Source organism: Desmodus rotundus, chromosome 1, assembly GCF_022682495.2.
Source record: "Desmodus rotundus isolate HL8 chromosome 1, HLdesRot8A.1, whole genome shotgun sequence".
In the NCBI taxonomy this organism is placed as follows: domain Eukaryota; kingdom Metazoa; phylum Chordata; class Mammalia; order Chiroptera; family Phyllostomidae; genus Desmodus; species Desmodus rotundus.
In genome coordinates, this window is record NC_071387.1 from 136,789,750 (window position 1) to 136,808,683 (window position 18,934).

General features: G+C 34.9%; 1 protein-coding gene across 1 annotated transcript in view; it reads right to left on the reverse strand.

The window, feature by feature from the left end:
- Positions 1-345: 345 nt before the first annotated feature.
- The window catches only part of ST8SIA4 (ST8 alpha-N-acetyl-neuraminide alpha-2,8-sialyltransferase 4), an 88,112-nt gene continuing 69,523 nt past the window's right edge, over positions 346-18,934 (reverse strand). Inside the window, exon 5 of the mRNA XM_024563316.4 lies at positions 346-6,133. Within this exon, the coding sequence (XP_024419084.1) occupies positions 5,851-6,133 (283 nt within the window). The 3' untranslated portion in view covers positions 346-5,850. The remainder of the gene's footprint in view (positions 6,134-18,934) is intronic.

The window sequence follows — 18,934 nt, forward strand, 5'->3', positions numbered from 1 at the left end:
TTAATGCATTATCTGAATTTCCAAGGGAAAGATATAGAGAATTGCCATTCACTGAGCACATTTTCCTGGAGCAAATCCTGGACTAATATTCTCCTGTGTTTACTTGAGAAACTACTTTGGTGATTAAACCAGAAATCAGCAGTCTGGAAGCCAAAAAAAAACCCAAAACATATTTATATTGGCATTCAGCTCTTTCATATTATTTGTTTATTGAGATTTGATAAATTAACAATGAAGTGACAGAACTGTATCTTTAGGAATGGATTGAAGTATAATTTTATTCCCATATCTGAGGTTTTCTTTCCTTTTGGGAAAAAAAAAAAAAAAGGCTTGCATGGGCTTGCACAGAATAAAGGTCATATACGGTGGGAGGCATTAGCTACCCCCTTAATCTGGAGATGAAGTTATTTCCTTTTCCAGGATAAGAGGGAAGGTTGTTCTAAAAATTAATGTAAAATGAATGAATTTAGCTATCTGCACAAGTTTGACCTTATGATATTCCTGTAAATAGTTGCTAATGGAGATGAATGAAACACTCAAATTCACTCAAAATGTTTGTATAGTAACCTCACATTAGACTTTAAAATAGCTGTAATGTAATAAATTTTGTGGTACACAAAGTCAGATTCTAACATAAGTGTAATCCAGCTTGTATGAAAAAAATATAAGACGAATTTAGAGCAAGAACTGGCAGCATCTACGCTGCACCATCCAGGAGAAAGGCAGTGAACTAGAAGGTACACAACTCGTCATCAGAGATGCGTGTTCTATTTGTGGCCAGGGGCCATACGTTACACTGTCCTAAAGGCTAACTTATATACTCCTCCTATATACATACCTATACTCTTGAGCTGTGTTCATTGAATATTAATTTATTTGCAAACTTAAGTTTCCCAGAGAACTCTCGCCAGTTTAAGAGGCAGCATGAAAATGTGATGGTTAAGACATGGACACTGAAGATAGACTGACCACATGGGTTCAAATTTTGAACCTTCAAAAGTCATACAACCTTTTATTTAATCTAATCTGTATTACTGGGATATTTGCAATATGCACCTCAGTTTTATAATGAGATCTGATTACACCCCCAGAATAGATACAAGTGACCAACAGTATATGGATCTTTGAAATTCAAGGTAATTATGAAAATATAAATAAGGCCTATATTCATTAACCATTGTTAATGGTTTGCTGTTGGTCTCTAGCAAATGTTTCAAAATGGCAGAATGCTAAAAGTGATCTTATGTAACACTTTACGGAGACAGTAGTGCAGAGTCTGAAGACATAGCCTCGCTAGTTAGAGAAAGCCACGCAGTTTTCCAGACCCATCTCCTGGAAGATGAACAGCAAACAGTACCAAGTGGATTTAATAGCAGCTGAAATCGCAAATCAAAGGGCAGCCGTAAGCACGTGTCGTGTGTAAGAAACCCTTGGCCTCTCCAGCCACGAAGCTGCAGTGACTGACTGACAGCAGTCAGTAGCTCTGTAAATTGAATGTAAACAGCTAACTTGTGTAATATTTCATTTCTTCAATGACAAACAGCGTGCACCACACATAAAATTGTTAAGGATTTCCTGATGTTCATGGGCTTTTCGTTTTGTTCTTAGTCCTGTGCATACACTTTCAAATAAGTGCTATAATGCCAATGGCTAAGGCTGAGAGGCAGGGAAGACAAAAGCTTGTTAAAAACTAGGACCTTATACTGATGTACAAAGTACAACCAAGGGCTTGGATACAAGAAACAAAAGAAAAATTGAAAAAAAGGGGATTTAATTTATTTTACAATTTTACAAATGATAAAACAGCAACACCAATTGCTATACATAAACGATAGGGAAACAGTGTTGAACATAATGAATCTGACAGAATAAACCTTATCTTTCCATTTCACAAAGTATGTAAGAAATACTCAGTAGCAATTATTCTGTGCAGCAGTGCTATCTCTGTAAACTTTTCTCCTGCTATGTACATTTGAACCACTTGTGCTTTTGCCTACGCAAAGAAACAGTGTCTATTAAAAGGTGCCACTTAAATGGGAGACGCAGGGCCCAAAGCCACAATCTGAAAACTGCGATTCAAATACATTGCCAGCTTGAAGACTTTTTTTTTTAATTTTAATTTTTCTCTTTTTAAACATTTGGACAGACTAGACCCTTATTGTAACTCTAGGTATGAACAACATAGAATTCAGTTATAAAGTAGATCCCTCTTAAAGCAGGTTAGTAACTGAAGTCTCAAAAGAACTTCTTTATCCCAAAGTGGTCTCATCTCCAGAGTGCTTCACAATGCCGCCCCTGAAGACGTTAGCTTAACACAAATCTCACGTGTGTATATTACAGGCTCAGTGTGCATACACACAAACACACATATATAACAGTGTATATATGCATGGCACACCTATTTGTTCTGTATAGATATATCTATAGCACATATATAATAAAATATCTATTTCTAGGTGGACTTTATTTGGATTTTCTTTCATTAAATACGAACAATAACCTCCTTTAACTTAACTTTTAAAACATTGGTATATTGATAATGTCTGGTGGGGAAATTTCAAACTTGGAGAGGTAACAACTAACTCTATTTAACTCTTCCTATACCCCTTCCACAATTACAGCTACTCTCAACAATAACCACGTGAAAACAACTCTTTTATGAACCAATACAACATTGTGTGCATTGTGATTAACTGGTTCAATTAGAAATAAATTATTTTGTTCACCCTTTTCCTGTGTAGTAGCTTAATGACTACTTGGTATGTACACTGCCCGTAGCGTGTAGAAGGCCGCTATGCTCACCACTACAGCACCAACGCAAGCATAGCAGTATTGGAATGAACCGCTTCTGTGAGCATATATGTAGAAATCCCCATTAGCCACTGATACACATTTCACATGATATACACTACATAGACATTGGAATGCCCAGTACCTACTTTCAGATAAAAATCTTCCACAGTAATTTCATCAGTCGTGTGGGCTGAATAATTAGATTTGCCCAGAAAATTCTGTCACTGATTCATTGTTTTTAATTCCAGCAACTTCATAGTAAGTATAGAACAGGTGGGGTAGTAATGATGAAAATGTTTCCATGGCCCATTCATGTCAACAGCACACAACAACCATGCTTTCTAAAGGACAAGAATATTTCACAATCAGCTGCCTGAGCATTTGTCAGGTAAAGGGTTAAATCATGAAAAAGAAATTAAAAAAAACAAACCCAACTAAAGCTGTGAACATTTAATAGTACAAAAGAAAAACACTCAGATATTTGAAGTATGTATTTATAATTTAATTTTATCAAGATCCCTTTTGCCTCCTTATTGGTTAAATCTCAATTCTTTTCCTTATTCTTGCTGTTCGCCTTCAGTGATCTCCTTGCCCCACCTCTGTAGGAAGGCCACGGTAGACCTTGAGGGGGACGTGTGGATGGAAAGGTACACAATAGGGAATGGAGTGACTGTGTAAAGTTTATATGATTTGAACACTAAATGCCTTTAATTTAATTTATTCTTGAGTATTAAAAGTTCCCTGAGATGAACAAAAGTAGTCTCAGTTGAAACTGAAGCCCTTTTTATACGCTGAACATTTTCAGAACTGGGCAACATAGTTAGAGAACACAAAGCAAGGGTGGCAGCACAATGCGAAGCTAAAAAGGCACTACTCAATGCATCTATGAGATCAACTTCAATGCACAGAACAGTGAGCGGCTGGGATGCTTTTGCTGTGGCCTCAAAATTGTTTAAATACATTTGTTGAAAATACAGTAAAAATGGCAAGGTACCTTGCTGCTGCTTTTTAAGACATACTTTCAATGACTTCTGAGATGGATTTTACCTCTAAGAATTTACTTGTGACTTCAGAATTTCCATTGAATTTAAATTAAAGGCTATTCAAACAACTTATTTGCAAATAGTTGAAATTAAAGTTCTATAAATCACCTACCTACATTTGATTTATTAAGTCAATCAGGTTTTTACACTTTACATTCAAAATATGTGCCTAATTCTTTTAAAATTTCCGCAAGAGGTTAATGATAAAAGTACATTATGTTCTACCCATTTTTAGCTATGCATCTCTTTTATTCATTCTATGTTGTTTTATTAGAGACACATGAATTCTCAGAAAATATAGTCTTCTATATCACACAGTTCTACCATATTTTTTTAAAAAATAATACCACATATCATTAATATATCGAGAGCTGTACTATGAATATCCTTTTCCATGGTAACATATATATATATACATTCTCCATGCTATTTAATCTTTTTTTCACACTGTCTTCCCTAATAAACAAAACATACATACTCTGCGTGTTGTTCTTCTTTCCTCAGACTGCCTTGCCTGAAAAAACAAGAAGTCATTTAAGTTGTTTCAGGCCAAGAGTAGAAGTGGGAACACAGTACTTCTGCTTTTGGGGGAAACAATTTACCATCAGAATTACCTACCAGTTTAGGATAAGCTTCCAGTAAACAGGCCTATTGGTCAATTCTGTTATATACTAAAACATTTTAAATTACTTTATTCAAAATTCCATGTGCTTTTTTGAAAACACATTAATATGATAACATGAATAAATTTAACCACAGAAAAAATGTTGGTCAATTTAATTCATACAAAGTGCAAAATACTGACACACAGTTTCATTGTTAAACCTCTTAAAATGAATCATCCCTGTTAGGGAAACAGCAGCCTTATTAGTCATGTTATTCCTGCACTAAGGACATTTAACTATGGTATGAAGAGCATGCCAATCTTTTCATTTGAATAAGGGGGGCGCGGATACAAAAGAACTGGAAGTCACGTTTCGGCCCTGTCAGTCAAACATTTATTCCAAGGGGCAAAATGCTTCCACAGAGTTATTATGAAGTATAAAATCTGTGGAAGTCTTGAGTTTGGACAATTTAAAATATCTAGAGAGAACTTTCACGTTGATAGAATAACACATTAATGTATTATTTTCGTGGAGGGAGAATGGTTTGTTGTGTAGAAACATCAGTATAATCTTTGGTACCGAAAGTACATTTTTTTCAGCTAATATTACCATCTCAGGTGACATAGAACACCTTTCCTTCAGAATGGCTCGAGATTACTGAACGGTACAGTTTAGCTGGTACCTTCTACACCAATGGAAAAAAATCTGGAGGTTTAGAGTTGTGCAAAATACACCTTTTTATCAAAGTCAGTGTGTGATTGCTCTTTAAAAATGTAAGAACTTTAAACATGATTACTTGAAGGTTATTTATCTCATTCACATTGGTCTTAGAAAGGATTTCTAAGCACCCCGATAACCAATCCAAAGGAGATTCCAGACAAACAAAAACAGGAACAGAAACAGAAAATTCATGATACGACTCAGAGTCTCAACTGAAGGCATTTGTTTGAGTTGTTTACATTTATGAATCTCACTGATCAAACTGTTTGCATCTTCCTATCTGCTGACAAGGATGGTTCATGTCCCCAAGGGCGGAGTTGTGTTCCTGGGTTCCTCTGCTCACGCGCTTGGCATTGCAGCGGCAGCCCAGCAGCGATGGGCATCTTTGCTCCAGTAACTAATGATGAATGCGTTGTTGGATCTTGTAAACAGTACTGATTATACATTCAAACTGTGTTCTTCGTGGAAGTGGCACTTACTAGGACCCTTGAAGTCAAGATATTTAATTTTTAGAGCACTTTGCAGGTTTTTCATCAGCTGGTAGTGGATTTCTCAAGAATGTCCTTTGTCACCTTTCAAGTCATTGGTGAATGCTGAAACCCAGTGTTGTTTTGGATCCTATTTTCAAATCTTAGGAAGCATCTTCAGAAAAGAAGTGCATATTCAGCTGGTCTGTTTCCAAATGTGCTTTATTGCTTTACACACTTCCCTGTTGTCAGTTTCAGAGCGCCTCTATTATGTAGCACATTCAGTGTTTTGAATTCTAATGGCATCCTGTGAGGACTTGCGTTAGAAAAGTACCTATATTTTAAGTCATCATAGTAATGATATTTGACGGCTTTTCCATTCAAATCCTTAGGGAACGGCCAGAATCCATACAGGTGAATTTCATCACAGAATCTTGTCGCCAGTGTGTACATGAGGAGGCCTGTACTGGGTCTTTTGATGGGAACTTTGTTTGTCAGCCAGTAGCTGGAAAACACACACACACAAACACAGCAACAAGAATTTAGAAATCATACAACAGAGTCTATAGCAAATATACTATGCATAACTAAAGTTAATGAAAATGAAACTTGAAAAATATCTTTATGAACAACATTCAAAATATTATTGAAGAAATATATTTGTTAAGCATCTAGAATATTAATGCGTTTACTTTATTTTCCTTAATCCTTGATTTCCTCGCTTATTTTTGAGGCCAGGGCACCTGAAATGTACAGAAATATTGCTGTGTAATCCCGTATTCAAAATAAATTAGTAGCAAACATTTACATACTCTACAGAGCAGACTCTTCTCAGGAAGTGTGAAATGTGCCGTGAAAGACACAGTCACGGGCGGTGACAGTGATTCTCCTGGAAAAAGGGAACTTAAAAGTATGTCTATAGTGGTTTCAAAATCTCACATTTAAATTAAAAATTCAAACAAATACATGCTTTCCCTGTATTGTGCCTACTGACTTATTCAACATCGGTTGTCTAAGTCACTTTAATAAAAGGCTAATTAAAAATACTGTCTCAATCCACAGAACAACATAAAACACTTAGATTTGTAACTAGTCCACCATTTATGCAGCTTAACATTTTGTAAAGTTGGTAAAACATAATTCAGTGCTGATAAATACTTCGTGCTGTTCATTTTAACAGGTAATAAAATACTGCGAAGTGTTCAGGCCCAGCACTGTTGCCACACTCTGTTCCCGTGAAACGCACGCCTGCGGACTCAGGAAGTTAATCGTCACATCTGGAGTGGAAGGGGGTTTCCAGTATCTTTCACATATTCATTAGCTTCTGATAAAGGGTAAGGGGATACACTTTGTGTCACTTTCAAAGTTATCCAGTAATAAATAAATTATGTTTTTTTTAAATTTGGTTTTGATCAACATCTCCTATTCAGGAAATACATCCCCTGCCGTCCAAATGTAAAGGAACGGTTGCTAGATTCTGGTCATTGCTGTATTTTAATACTTGCCTTAGATTTTACATAATATTTCCTATTTAAAAATGATTCATGAAGCTTTTCAGGGAAGAACAAATATATCTAGACTATTGAATATGAAAGAAACAAAATTTTATTTTATTTCATTTGATGGAGAAATATTAGACTTTCAAACCTCACTACAACATCGAAAACAGGAAATATACACTTTGCCATTATCATTCCTTCTTTTTCGTTTGACTCCTCCTTCAAGCCAGAACTGACTTTTCACGTTTTATTTTTTTCCTGGGTCACATGCTGAAATGTGCTAAGCAATGTGAAATGCATTATTGACCTTTGGTTCTCACAAGTGTTTTAAGGAAGCCTATTCTCAGTAAAGAAGGTTCATAAAGAATTTTCAGAGAAGAACATCTGGGAATTTGTTTTCGATCTAAAGATAGCTGAACAAGCAAAAACCATACCACCCATGTTGGTATCACCATGCCCAAGCCACTGATGCTGACTTCATGTCTACAGCCCGAACGGTTCGAAGAAACTGAGCTACAGCCTGAAGATCCCTCCGCTTTGAGAAAGCGAGTGATTATTATAGGAAAGTCTTGTCCATGTTATCTGTGGGTGGTTAAAAATGTCAGTTGATGTGGTTGGTTAGTTTTAAAAATGCATTTATTTTTAAATTTCTCAAGTGGGTTAAGTTCGAACTCAGTGAAAAAAATATTATTTTCATCAGAGAGCATCGATGACAGGAAATAGTTTGGCAACATGAAGGTCCTACTGAATTATGTATTTTAATCTTATTCTAAGGTGAGAGAAAAAAATAACTAGGGGGCAATAATATAATGTTATCTTATTTGTATGGGAGTGAAAGATCACATTGCATGTGATTCCATGATCATATTATAAATAAATGCTTTCCATTTCTTAATTCTGGTGAGAGTTATAGAACTCTACTTAATTATGGCTAGTCATAGACAAAATACCAAAGCAACTTATATACATAATACAAATTAGCAATTCTAATGTTGAAACAAATGCTGAAGGCCATATTATTGGCCTAAATATTTGAAAATAGTCTCAGATATGTTGCTCAACATTTTCAGATCCATGCACCCTTTGAGATACCACAGACAGTTAGGGAGGTTGTCGTCTTGCCCTCAAGTACCTGACACCTTGACGCAGAGCAGGCCAATGAGCATTATGGAAACATTAGCACACCTAGGAAAATGTAATAGAAAAACATGATTCTTGTGACAATTCTCAACTCTATGATGTGACTTCAGTGAGGAATTTACCAAAGAAATAAATCTATTTTTAATAAGGATATACCTAGAATATTAATTAATATTAATAAAAACTGTGTTTTGAAAACTAAATATGATCACAAAACATCCTATATGAAAATAATCAGTAGAGATACTTTAGAAACTTGCTGTGTTTTCATAACAGAAACACTGTTATGAATAAACTTTCCTTTAAAAATGTTAGCAGAAGAAGAAAGGAAGCTTTGTGATATTTGGCTTGTAGCAATTTGAATAATTTTAAAGGAAAATAAATTACACATTTTTCAGGACATTTGTAGAAAAAAACACAAAGTAAATGCCATTTATCCTTTTGAATAATTTTAGAAATCACAAGAAAACAGACCTTAATAAATGGCATCAACATATAACAGATAAGTTAAAAGAAATTAAGCAGTTCAAGAAATAAAGTCACAGGTAATAACATTTTGTGAAATTATTACTAACAATTTATTATGTGTTTATTATAAATCTAATGTTATGCTTGAAATTGTATGAGCCAATTTAATTACCAGGATTCAGTATTTGCCCAAAAACACATTCCACATGTGAAAAAGGCAAAAAATGAATATTTTTAAAACTTCTATTAGCAGGTCAACTTTACAATAGAATAATAGAATAACATTTGGAAAGCCATATTTGAAAGTATATTAACTTAAGTTTTTAATCTTAATTAGGACAAAATTGGATGGAAACAACTGCATCGATAAAATATTGAACTACTCATAATCTAATTCAGTACAGCTGTTGTAAATTTTATCTCAAATTCTTCTCTGTTGTAGATTAAAATTTAGCAATATTTTCAAGTCAGGAAATAATCTTGTTTTCATGTATGTATTTATTTTTTACAAATAAATTATTTTTTCATTGTAAAATAAATGCTGGCTTCCCATAGAAAACTGAAGGAAAAAGATGAATGAAAAAGAAAAATATTAGCTATAATCCATCACATAAAGATAGTAGCTGTTATAATGTGTAGTATCCTTTTGTTCTCCTGACAGTTTTGGATATTAAAATACATTGTAATTATTCATAGACACACAGAGAATATTGTTCATCAGCTAGGCTGTTTTATTTCAGATATCATTGACTCCCTTTCTCCCTCCTTCCCTTCCTTTCTGTTTTAATATTGTAATACTCTGTCTTGTATGAAAAAAACTCACCTTAGATTTTATGTGTAAATTAAATTTTTCTTTTTTTAAACAGATGTAATCATTGCACTACTCAGTACAGAAGCTCTGTTCTTGCTCAGCAAGGTATCTTGTCTACTGTCCCATTTCTTATTTCAGGAGAACTCAACACTCGGGACGCCTTTACCCACCAGATCAGTGTGGTCACAGTGCATGGGTGTGAAATAACGTTTTTAAGTCATTGGAAAAGCTAGTTTATTTATTTGGACATTGGTTAATAACATTTAACATGCAAGCTTATTATGGTCATGTACAAAAGACAGTAAGTGTGGAAGAACATAGCATAACACTTGACACAGAGTAGGTAGTAGTTGAATTTCAGAATATCCCGCAACAACCCATTCTTCAGTCCTACCCACACATCCCACTTCTGTCTTGCCACCTTTTGTGTCTACGTATCGGCTGGACAGTTGCAGTCACGTTTCCTTAGTTGAGAAACAAAACCGTTGCATTGTATGACTTTGGGGTGTTCTCTACCTGTAAGATTCTGCTGCTGTTTCGGATCTGCTCCTCCATGAAACTGCACAGTCCCCAACACGTTCCTGGTCCTGATCAGCCCCCTCCTCCCTCTTCTGCTCCCTTTACCTTCTTTCAGGTTTTAATGTATTACAAAGCAGTTACTCAAGAACGCTTGATTTTAAAGCCAGCAATATGTTGTTTTTACCTCATAATAAAACTAGATAATAACCACCTGAGGAGTCAAAATGGGACTATTTCAAGCAACTGACATTTTAAAAATAAAAGCAAAAAATGTAACATACAACACACTCAACATATTGATTAATTTGTATTTATATTTAAACAAAGAAGCCTTCAAGTTTAGAATTATTATTCTTCCTCTTAAAATATTATTCTAACGATTGAACATGAACATTTCTAGAAGAATCTGAATAAAGAGTATGGAATCTCATTCTGCCAGCACTTTTAAACTTAACATTATATTGCATGCAAAGTTTCCACTCGTGAGCCCAGAAATTCTTTTATCTGGATGCGAGGTGAAGCACCTACATAACACAGTGCAGTCTTAGTTCAGAGGTGGCTGCTCCATTTCTCCTCTCATGTCTCATCTCGCAGCTGGGCTTTGTGCTTGGTTCCACAGGAAGATTCTGTTAAGGGTGTAATAGAGCCTCTGGTTCTAAAACATCTATGGATATTTGAGATACTATAAAAGAACTAGCTTTCTATAATTCATCACCCAAAATATATACCCCACCCCTAAAAAACTAGTTCTTCTATAATATCTGAATAATACACATGGGTTTTCAGGGATTCGGCCCTACATATCCGTCAGGCCATCGGGCGGGTTCATTCTTTGGAGGAATTTGTGTGGACAGGCTGTGTAGTATAAAACTGACAGCAGTCGTCCCTGGACGCACCGAAGCAGAACGGCTCTGGCATTTTGCTTTCAACTGTTCCAACAGTCATCTCATTGTATTCCCAGTCTGGAGTATGCTACATAACACGGATTCACGTTTTACATTGCATAAAACCTAATTTTGTTTTAAAACCCTTTCAGTAAAGTTTGTGATACTTTTTTAAGACTATGAGATGATCTGTCTTGTCAGAAAAGTAGGGTTGATGATCATTTAAAAAAATATGACTTCCAGCCCTGAGAATAATTGGATATACCATGAATTAATTAACCCTTATAGTATTCTAGGGAAGCAAAAAGTGATGACTTTAAATATGCTTCTCCTGTAAGGAAACAGAGTGACAGAGGGACATATTTTATGTGATTTGGCAAGTGAGGAGTAAACCCAGGGGTGAAAACGTAAGCAATTTATTAAAAAGTAGCCATGATAACCATCATTTACTGAGCATTCATAATGGGCAGAGTTATGAGCATTAAGTATAGTGTTGATTTTTTTTTTCATTTAATCCTTACCACAGACTACAAGTACATGTTACTACAGATGAGGAAATGGAGCTTGGGAAGGTTACATAACCAGTTTAAGATCATGGAGATTGGAGGTGACAGAACCGAGACTGAAGCCCATGTCTATCTGGCTATGATGGTTTCAATTTTAACTGAGAAGGAATTGACTCCTTTAGCTTCTTAAGAGCATTCAGTTTGAAAAAGCAAGTCATTGGGAGTAATTTCAACACTGAATTCACATGGAGAAAAATAAAAGATCTGTATAGTGTTTTGGCGATTAACAGTCTTTTTGGTGGTGTTTTTACACACGAACATTTTTGGGGTCTTTGTTTTAATCAGGGGTAAATAAGAGTTGACAAATATACAGGGCATACTTTTCCTAAGTACACTCTCAAAAATATTTGAAATTAGAAGAGCATTTTGTAGTTTCAATAAGTAACTCATTTAACCACATTGCAAATGCCAAAGGCAGCGACTCTCTGTCAAAGGGTAGGGATTTCCATGCAGATTTGAGTAACACTTTTTGAAGTGACATGAAAATGAAAGCTGAAATTTATAACCTCAGGAGGTCAACCTGTCAATTTTTTTCTATGAGCCCTTTGTGTGCAGAGCTCTGTGTAAAGCAGGTGATAAAAAGAACACAGACAAGCCTTTCTGCGGAGGCCCTCGTAGCCTACATGCGGCAAATGTTTTATCCATCACCTTCCTAAACCCAATTCATCAGAGGCAGAGAGGACTCATGGCATGGGGGAGCAGTAGAAATACTACTTTAGGCCCAATAACCTCTGTATTTTATTTGGTACCTATTTATGTTATTTGATGCCCCCTATAGGAATCAGACTTTGACCTTCACCCTAAATTTCATCTTTTTTCTTTTTATCTGGCCACGTCCATAGTTTATGTGTAGATGCAGTGTTAAGAAATTCTAGATCTGCCTACACTGTACTGGTTTTGCCAAGTGTCTCATTTGATCATTGAACATATAACTCTCATTACTGTGATATCAGTGGTTCTATTTGAAACTTAGTTTTGAAGTACTTTTACATGAACCTCATAAAATCCTGATATATGCTATAGTATACATTATTGTCCCTACTTCACAGAGGAAGTAGTTAAAAGCTCAAGAAGTAAAATAGTTTTCCAATTTTGCTCCACCATGGGTACGTTGATAGATGTTTCACAGCAGAGACTAAGAGATATAGTTATTGATATGCATTATTTGCTAATTTCTGTGGTGTAAACATTCCCATCACAGCTGATTTCAAGCTTCTCCCCTGATGTCAGTGAACACTGAGATGGGAAGAGATGGCACCATCAGCTCTTGTAAGCCCCTATAAGCCAGCCCCATTACACCACTGACTGCAGAATAGACGCAGAAAATATCCTCCTGACCTGTGGCTCCAGAATGTCTGTGCAGGGAAATTCAAATTTAAAGAAACCTGCCTTCGAAAAATTTCCAGGTGGTTGTTTATTTTTACCACATTTGTAAAGAGAGAAGATGGAGAAATAACTTGCATCTCTGTAAAGATAGCTTCACTACATACTAATGGAGAAGTTTAACATTATTATATAATAAAATAGACATAAATGAACCTATTTTATCTCATGATATACTAGCACAGTGCTGAATACACAGCAGGTACTTAGTGGGTGCTTATTTAGTTTCTGTTTGCTGGCATTTTAGAGATCTGCGGTGTTAAAAAATGGAGCACTCTCATGGCTTGGCCGTCCCTGAGTGACAATATTCAACCGGGGAAAGCCCTGAAAAAGCTATAGTCTTGGCTCTGCTCTACCTTAGCTAACGATGTGAGCTTGGGCAAGCCCCTTAAACTTACTCAGTTTCAGATTACCAACCAAAACATGAGGTTCTTAATACAGTTTCCACCACATCTAACACTCTCATTTGTAAAAATCAACAACGAGTCATCTGATGTCACATTGAGGAACATGCATGCTCACCCCGTTGTAGCGGCAGTCTAACTTTTATGTTTTGCTTGACATTATTCACTACTAATACTTTTATAACGTGCGATTTAACACAACCTGCAGCATTTCCTTTCAGTAACATTATGAGCTGTTTGATAAAAACATTCCTGCTGAAAAATTTAACATCGCTTTCACTTTTCTGTGATACTTACAAATAAGTAAGGTTTACTTACAAATTCATAATAACCTGATTTTTATTATCTAAAACTTATAAAACTATCCACTATAATTTCAAAGATAAAGCTAAGAGAATGAATGGAAGAGAATGATATGATATAGGAAAATGGAATTTTGCTGAGAAATTAGAACAATTAAACAAAAGTAAACAGAGGAATCCTTTAGACTTTATTTACCATGTCAGAAACCTGCATGAAATTTAAATGGATCACACCAAAACTACATCATACGTTAGTTAGATTTTAGTGAAGGAGAATTTAAAAATAACTATTGTATATAGATGTATTCTAACTCAAGTTTAGAACTTCTCAAAGATAATGTTTAAAAACCTGAACTGGTATGTGGAGGTTATGGCAAAAAAATTAAGTAGATGTAATGCTGCAGGTTTTGATGACCTTCTCTTTTGACCTGATGAATTCTGAAAGACAACTGAAATTGAAAATCTAAACTGTCAGAATGAAGAAGTGGTGACGTCCGGTGAACTACTGGCAACATAGAAGGGGAAGAGCCTTCTGAAGCATGACGATGGAGTTAAATAAATAAGGTTCATGCTGAAGTGCCTTTTGTATGATCCTTCCTATGAGATAAGATTGCTCACTGAAAATCAACAATTGTGAAAACCTTACATTTGTCTTATTAAGATGAAAAGGAAACAGTAAAATTATTTCTCATAAGATATGGAATACTACAAAAAATAAAGGAGGAATTAAAGTCAAGTGGGGGTAGGTAATCCCCAAACCTAACAACAATGAGTTTGATATTGGAAGACGAAAATGATAATTGTATTTTGTGCATGCAAATTTTTCCTTTATGTAAACATTTATTCCAAGGAGGCACTTAGAGATTACACTTCCACATTCCTCAGCCAACATAAGAACAATTTCCCAATAAAAGTTCATTTTACTATTATAACAAAATGTACACAGCTTTTTTAATGGTCGGGTGATCTTATTTAAGCTTAAATTAGACTATTTTCAAATGTATATGCTTAGTTTACATCAATAAGTCAGGTTACATTAACCTCCCAGATAAGAGCTGTGCAAAAATCTATTTCAGGAGGAGTAAGGACAAATAATTGCAATCTATAATCCATTCAATAATGTAAAATGCTTGCTAGCGAAGTGTACAAACGTCAGCCAAAGATCACAGTTCTTCTGAAGGCCCAATGAGGTAATGGAATCAAGATAGTCATAAGCAAGTTGAAAGTAGTTCTTTAAAGCTTTCCCAGCAAGCATCAACATAATAGCATGTGGGGAGTCTAGTCAAATTTAGGTCATCATTCTCTATTTTTATTCTTGCCGTAAAGGGTATGATGATGAAGGAACTGTCTATTTAGACAATTGTGTTGTGTTTGGCATAAACTTATCACTCAGTAAAGGGCATTTTATAACTATGTACTTTGGGAAAGGGGCTTCCAGCTTAAAAACAAAACAAAACAAAACAAGCCATAACTATTGCTAAGGGAATACCAGAGATGCAGGTTTGGGGATCTGAATTATACTCCAAAGCTACCTGTCACTAGAAATACTACTGCTGTAATTCTGCTCCACAAAATTAATTAGGGGGTAATTTAAAATTTTTATATAAACTATTAAGGGCTATAAGGTGAGTATAATATTTTTCATCAAGTCAAATGTCAATTAATACTTGTACTTGTTTTTATTTTCTCCAGATGTCAATATTTATTGGATACAAGTCCAGTCTAGGGATCAGTGCAATTTTCCTCCTTTTCTCTTTTTTAGCTTTAATAAGTGCTGACCCCACCCTGGCTGGTGTACTTCAGTGGATTGAGCATGGGTCTTCTAAGCAAAGGGTCATGGGTTCGATTCCTAGTCAAGTCACATGCCTGGGTTTCAGGCCCGGTTCCCAGTAGGGGGTGGGTATGTCAGAGGCAACCACACATTGATGTTTCTCTCCCTCTCTTTCTCCTTCCCTTCCCCTCTCTCTAAAAATAAATTTAAAAAATGTTTTTAAAAATAATTAAAAAATAAATGCTGATCCCTTCAATGTATTTTTAAGCAGAATCACTTAATATATAAATCACATTTATTAATTGATGAATGGAAGACCATTAGTAGAGATTTAAAAGAAAAAAGAATGTTTTTGTACTTCTGAAAAAATAAAACAATCAGGAATATGGTTGTAAAGACAATTATATTATGTAATATCCTATTCTTTGCACTGGAAAAATATGAAAGTGGAAACAGTACTACGAAATCTGGCTAACGTTTAACAAAATGCACCTTGCATGAGACTTGCCCTTTTTTTGTTTACCATAATATTTAGTTAAAATGCAACACTGAAAGAATGAAGTTGGACACATTCCTCTTACCATTTGCAAAAATTACTCAAAATGAATCATAGGCCTAAATTTAAGAGCTAAAACTCTACAACTCTTACAAGAAATACTGGAATAATGTAACACAACTTTAGGTAAAAGACTTCTTATATAATACTTATTATACCAAAAACACAAGTGATAATAGAAAAATTAAATTGGACTTCATCAACATTAAAACTGTGTTTCAAAAAAGAAAAAGAAAAAATTCCACGGAATAGGTGAAAATATTTGCAAGTGACATATCTGATAAGGGACTTGCATCTAAAATATCTAAATACTCTTACAATTCAATATTGAATACACAAAAATACTGAAAAATGAACAAAGGAATAGACGTTTTGCCAAAGACGATATAAATATGCATGGGAAAAGACGGTCAACATCATTAGCCATAACAGCCATGTAAGTCAAAACCACAACGAGATACTTTCTCACACCAACTAGAATGGTTATAATAAAAAACGCAAATAATAATGTGTTGATGAGGAGGTGATGCAGTTGGAACCTCTTACATTGTTGGTGCTTGTGTATGAGAGTAAAATGACGTAGCCCTTTTCGGACAAGGTCTGGAAGATTTTTGAGAGGTTAAACCTAGAGTTACTTTATTATGCAGCAATTTCATTCATAGGTATGCGATTCCCTCCTCAACCAAACTTCAGTTAGGATTGTCTGCACCCTCTTGTCCTCTAGGCCACTATGGTTTTCTGTGTCCATTCTTGCTGGGTCCAGTTTTAGCAAGAATCCTGCCAAGATAGTTTAGAAAGAATCCCCCACTTTTGATATCTGACTACCCTTTACATCCGATCAAACTTTTTCCAGTTCACTAGGAAATATTAATTTATATACAAATGAAATTTAATTTATTATTAGAAAAGGTCAGTCACATTACCTATGCACATGGCTACATAACATTCAATTAATGAATTTGAATTCAGTTTAGTTTAGTTCTTGTTTTTGTTTAAAGAACTTGATGAAGTATTGCCTACCTACATTATAGTACTAGGACTTAAAAATCACCGAGGGAAACAAAACAAACCAAAAAATCTATAGTTACTTTGTTAAACTTGTTACATTTTAAAAGGCAAGGAGAAATAACCTTACATTTCTATCTAGAATGTGAACTATACAATTCAAGTTAATACAGCAATAATGAAATTCACACAAAATTTAGAAGCAGTGGCCTAAGACAATCACTTTCATACTATTTGCTTTTCTTTTAGCTATACTGATATAACAGAAATTCAAGAATGAGAGTAACAAAACTTTTTTCCCAGACTCTTTGAATAAGAATGCAAGTTGATGGAGATAATTAGCTAAGAGTTCATAACAATAAACTTATCAAGAGGGTGAAACATAACTTTCTTTAAAGTGAAAATGTAACTGAAATGCCTTTTTGCTGTTGTTGTTGTTCAAGAGCAATATTTCCATAAAAAAAGCATCTCAAATCACTTGTCTAATGATTGATTCTACTTGGAAAAAAATCTGAAGACAGGCAATCTGTGAGAGACGGCTTACAGAGCATGTGTACGGTATTCTTGACCATCTGCTATTCTTTGGTAGTGCATTCATGTAATATCGTCTTGTATGCTGACTCAATTTCATTTGTAAACTTCCTGGATGCATGAAACACCCATAGAGCACAGAAAGCCAGAGATGAACCTGGGGAATATACAGGTTCAGAAAAGGACTATACACCTACTAAAGAATAAATTATATTTATTTTGGAATAAGTGCAATTAGGTTTAAAATATTAAGAAATCTCAAACTGACTCTTATATGGCCTTTCCTAACTAATAAAGACACCTCTAAAATGTCTCAGTTATCTTAATATTCATCCTTTCAAATAAAGAAGACAAATGCAATGCAACAGCAATCTGACTACAAATCATTGTAATTTGTGGGCTCTCCGTAAGAGCTGTCCAGAGGATCCTTCACTTTGTATTGGCATGAAAACGAGCCCTTCATCTCCGGCCTAGCAATTGTGGATGGTCGCAAAGTCAGGATCTCAGAGACTGAGCTACGTATACGAGAAACGTTAATTTAGAGAATCTAAGAGATAAGAAGACGCCAGGGTAGGCCATCCTGTAGAGCTCCATAAGTAAATAAGAAAATGTACCTATTAATTTCCTCAAAGTGGCTGCCTACATCAAAGCCTTGGGTAAATCAGATCATCGGCTACCTTACTGGGACCAGTGATTATTCAGTGATGAAGATGAAACAGGTGGGTTTCTGAAGTGGAGTGGAAGTAGAAGAAGCATAGTAAAATTCTAATTATTCTGATAGAGTTTAAGTTGCAGTATTTAATTTATTTAAGAAGTGTATGAAATGTCATGGTTTTCAAGTTTCAAAATTGTTGAGGATGGTCTATGAATTCTACCTAGAAGTATTTTATGATAGTGACATTAAACTTTCTATGTTGATGGTGTTAAAATGGAGTAATGAACATGGAGATAAGAAGTTCATCGATGGCTGTCTTTGTTCACATTTTGGTTATTAAATTCTGCCTGTAGCATATGGAGTTCTCAGCTCATTAAGGGCTCAAGAATTCAGTATTATCTAATCTAGACCAATTGCCAGTTAGTTTAGTCTAATAGACCTTTAATTAAAGAAGGCTAAAAATACTTGTTATGATTGTTCTTCCAACAGCAAGAATTATCAGGTCACAGACAAGCTCTGGAAGTACAGGGCAGTGGCTGAACTTGGCCATTAGACAGCCTTTTAGATCTGACGACTGGTTATGATAAGTAAAATACGTTATATTGTATAAAATGGAATATTAATGTGTAAATAAGTGTGTATTTTATAGCCATGGGCTTATGATCTTAAGTAGTCTTTTTAAATCATTTTTTAAAAGAAAAGAGTATTTATTTATAGCTTAGGAGAGCTTTCTCTGGAACCGAATTACCAGTAAGGGTAAATTTGCCTATATTAAGGTCAACAATGTAATTATAATTAGAGTATTTTGACCA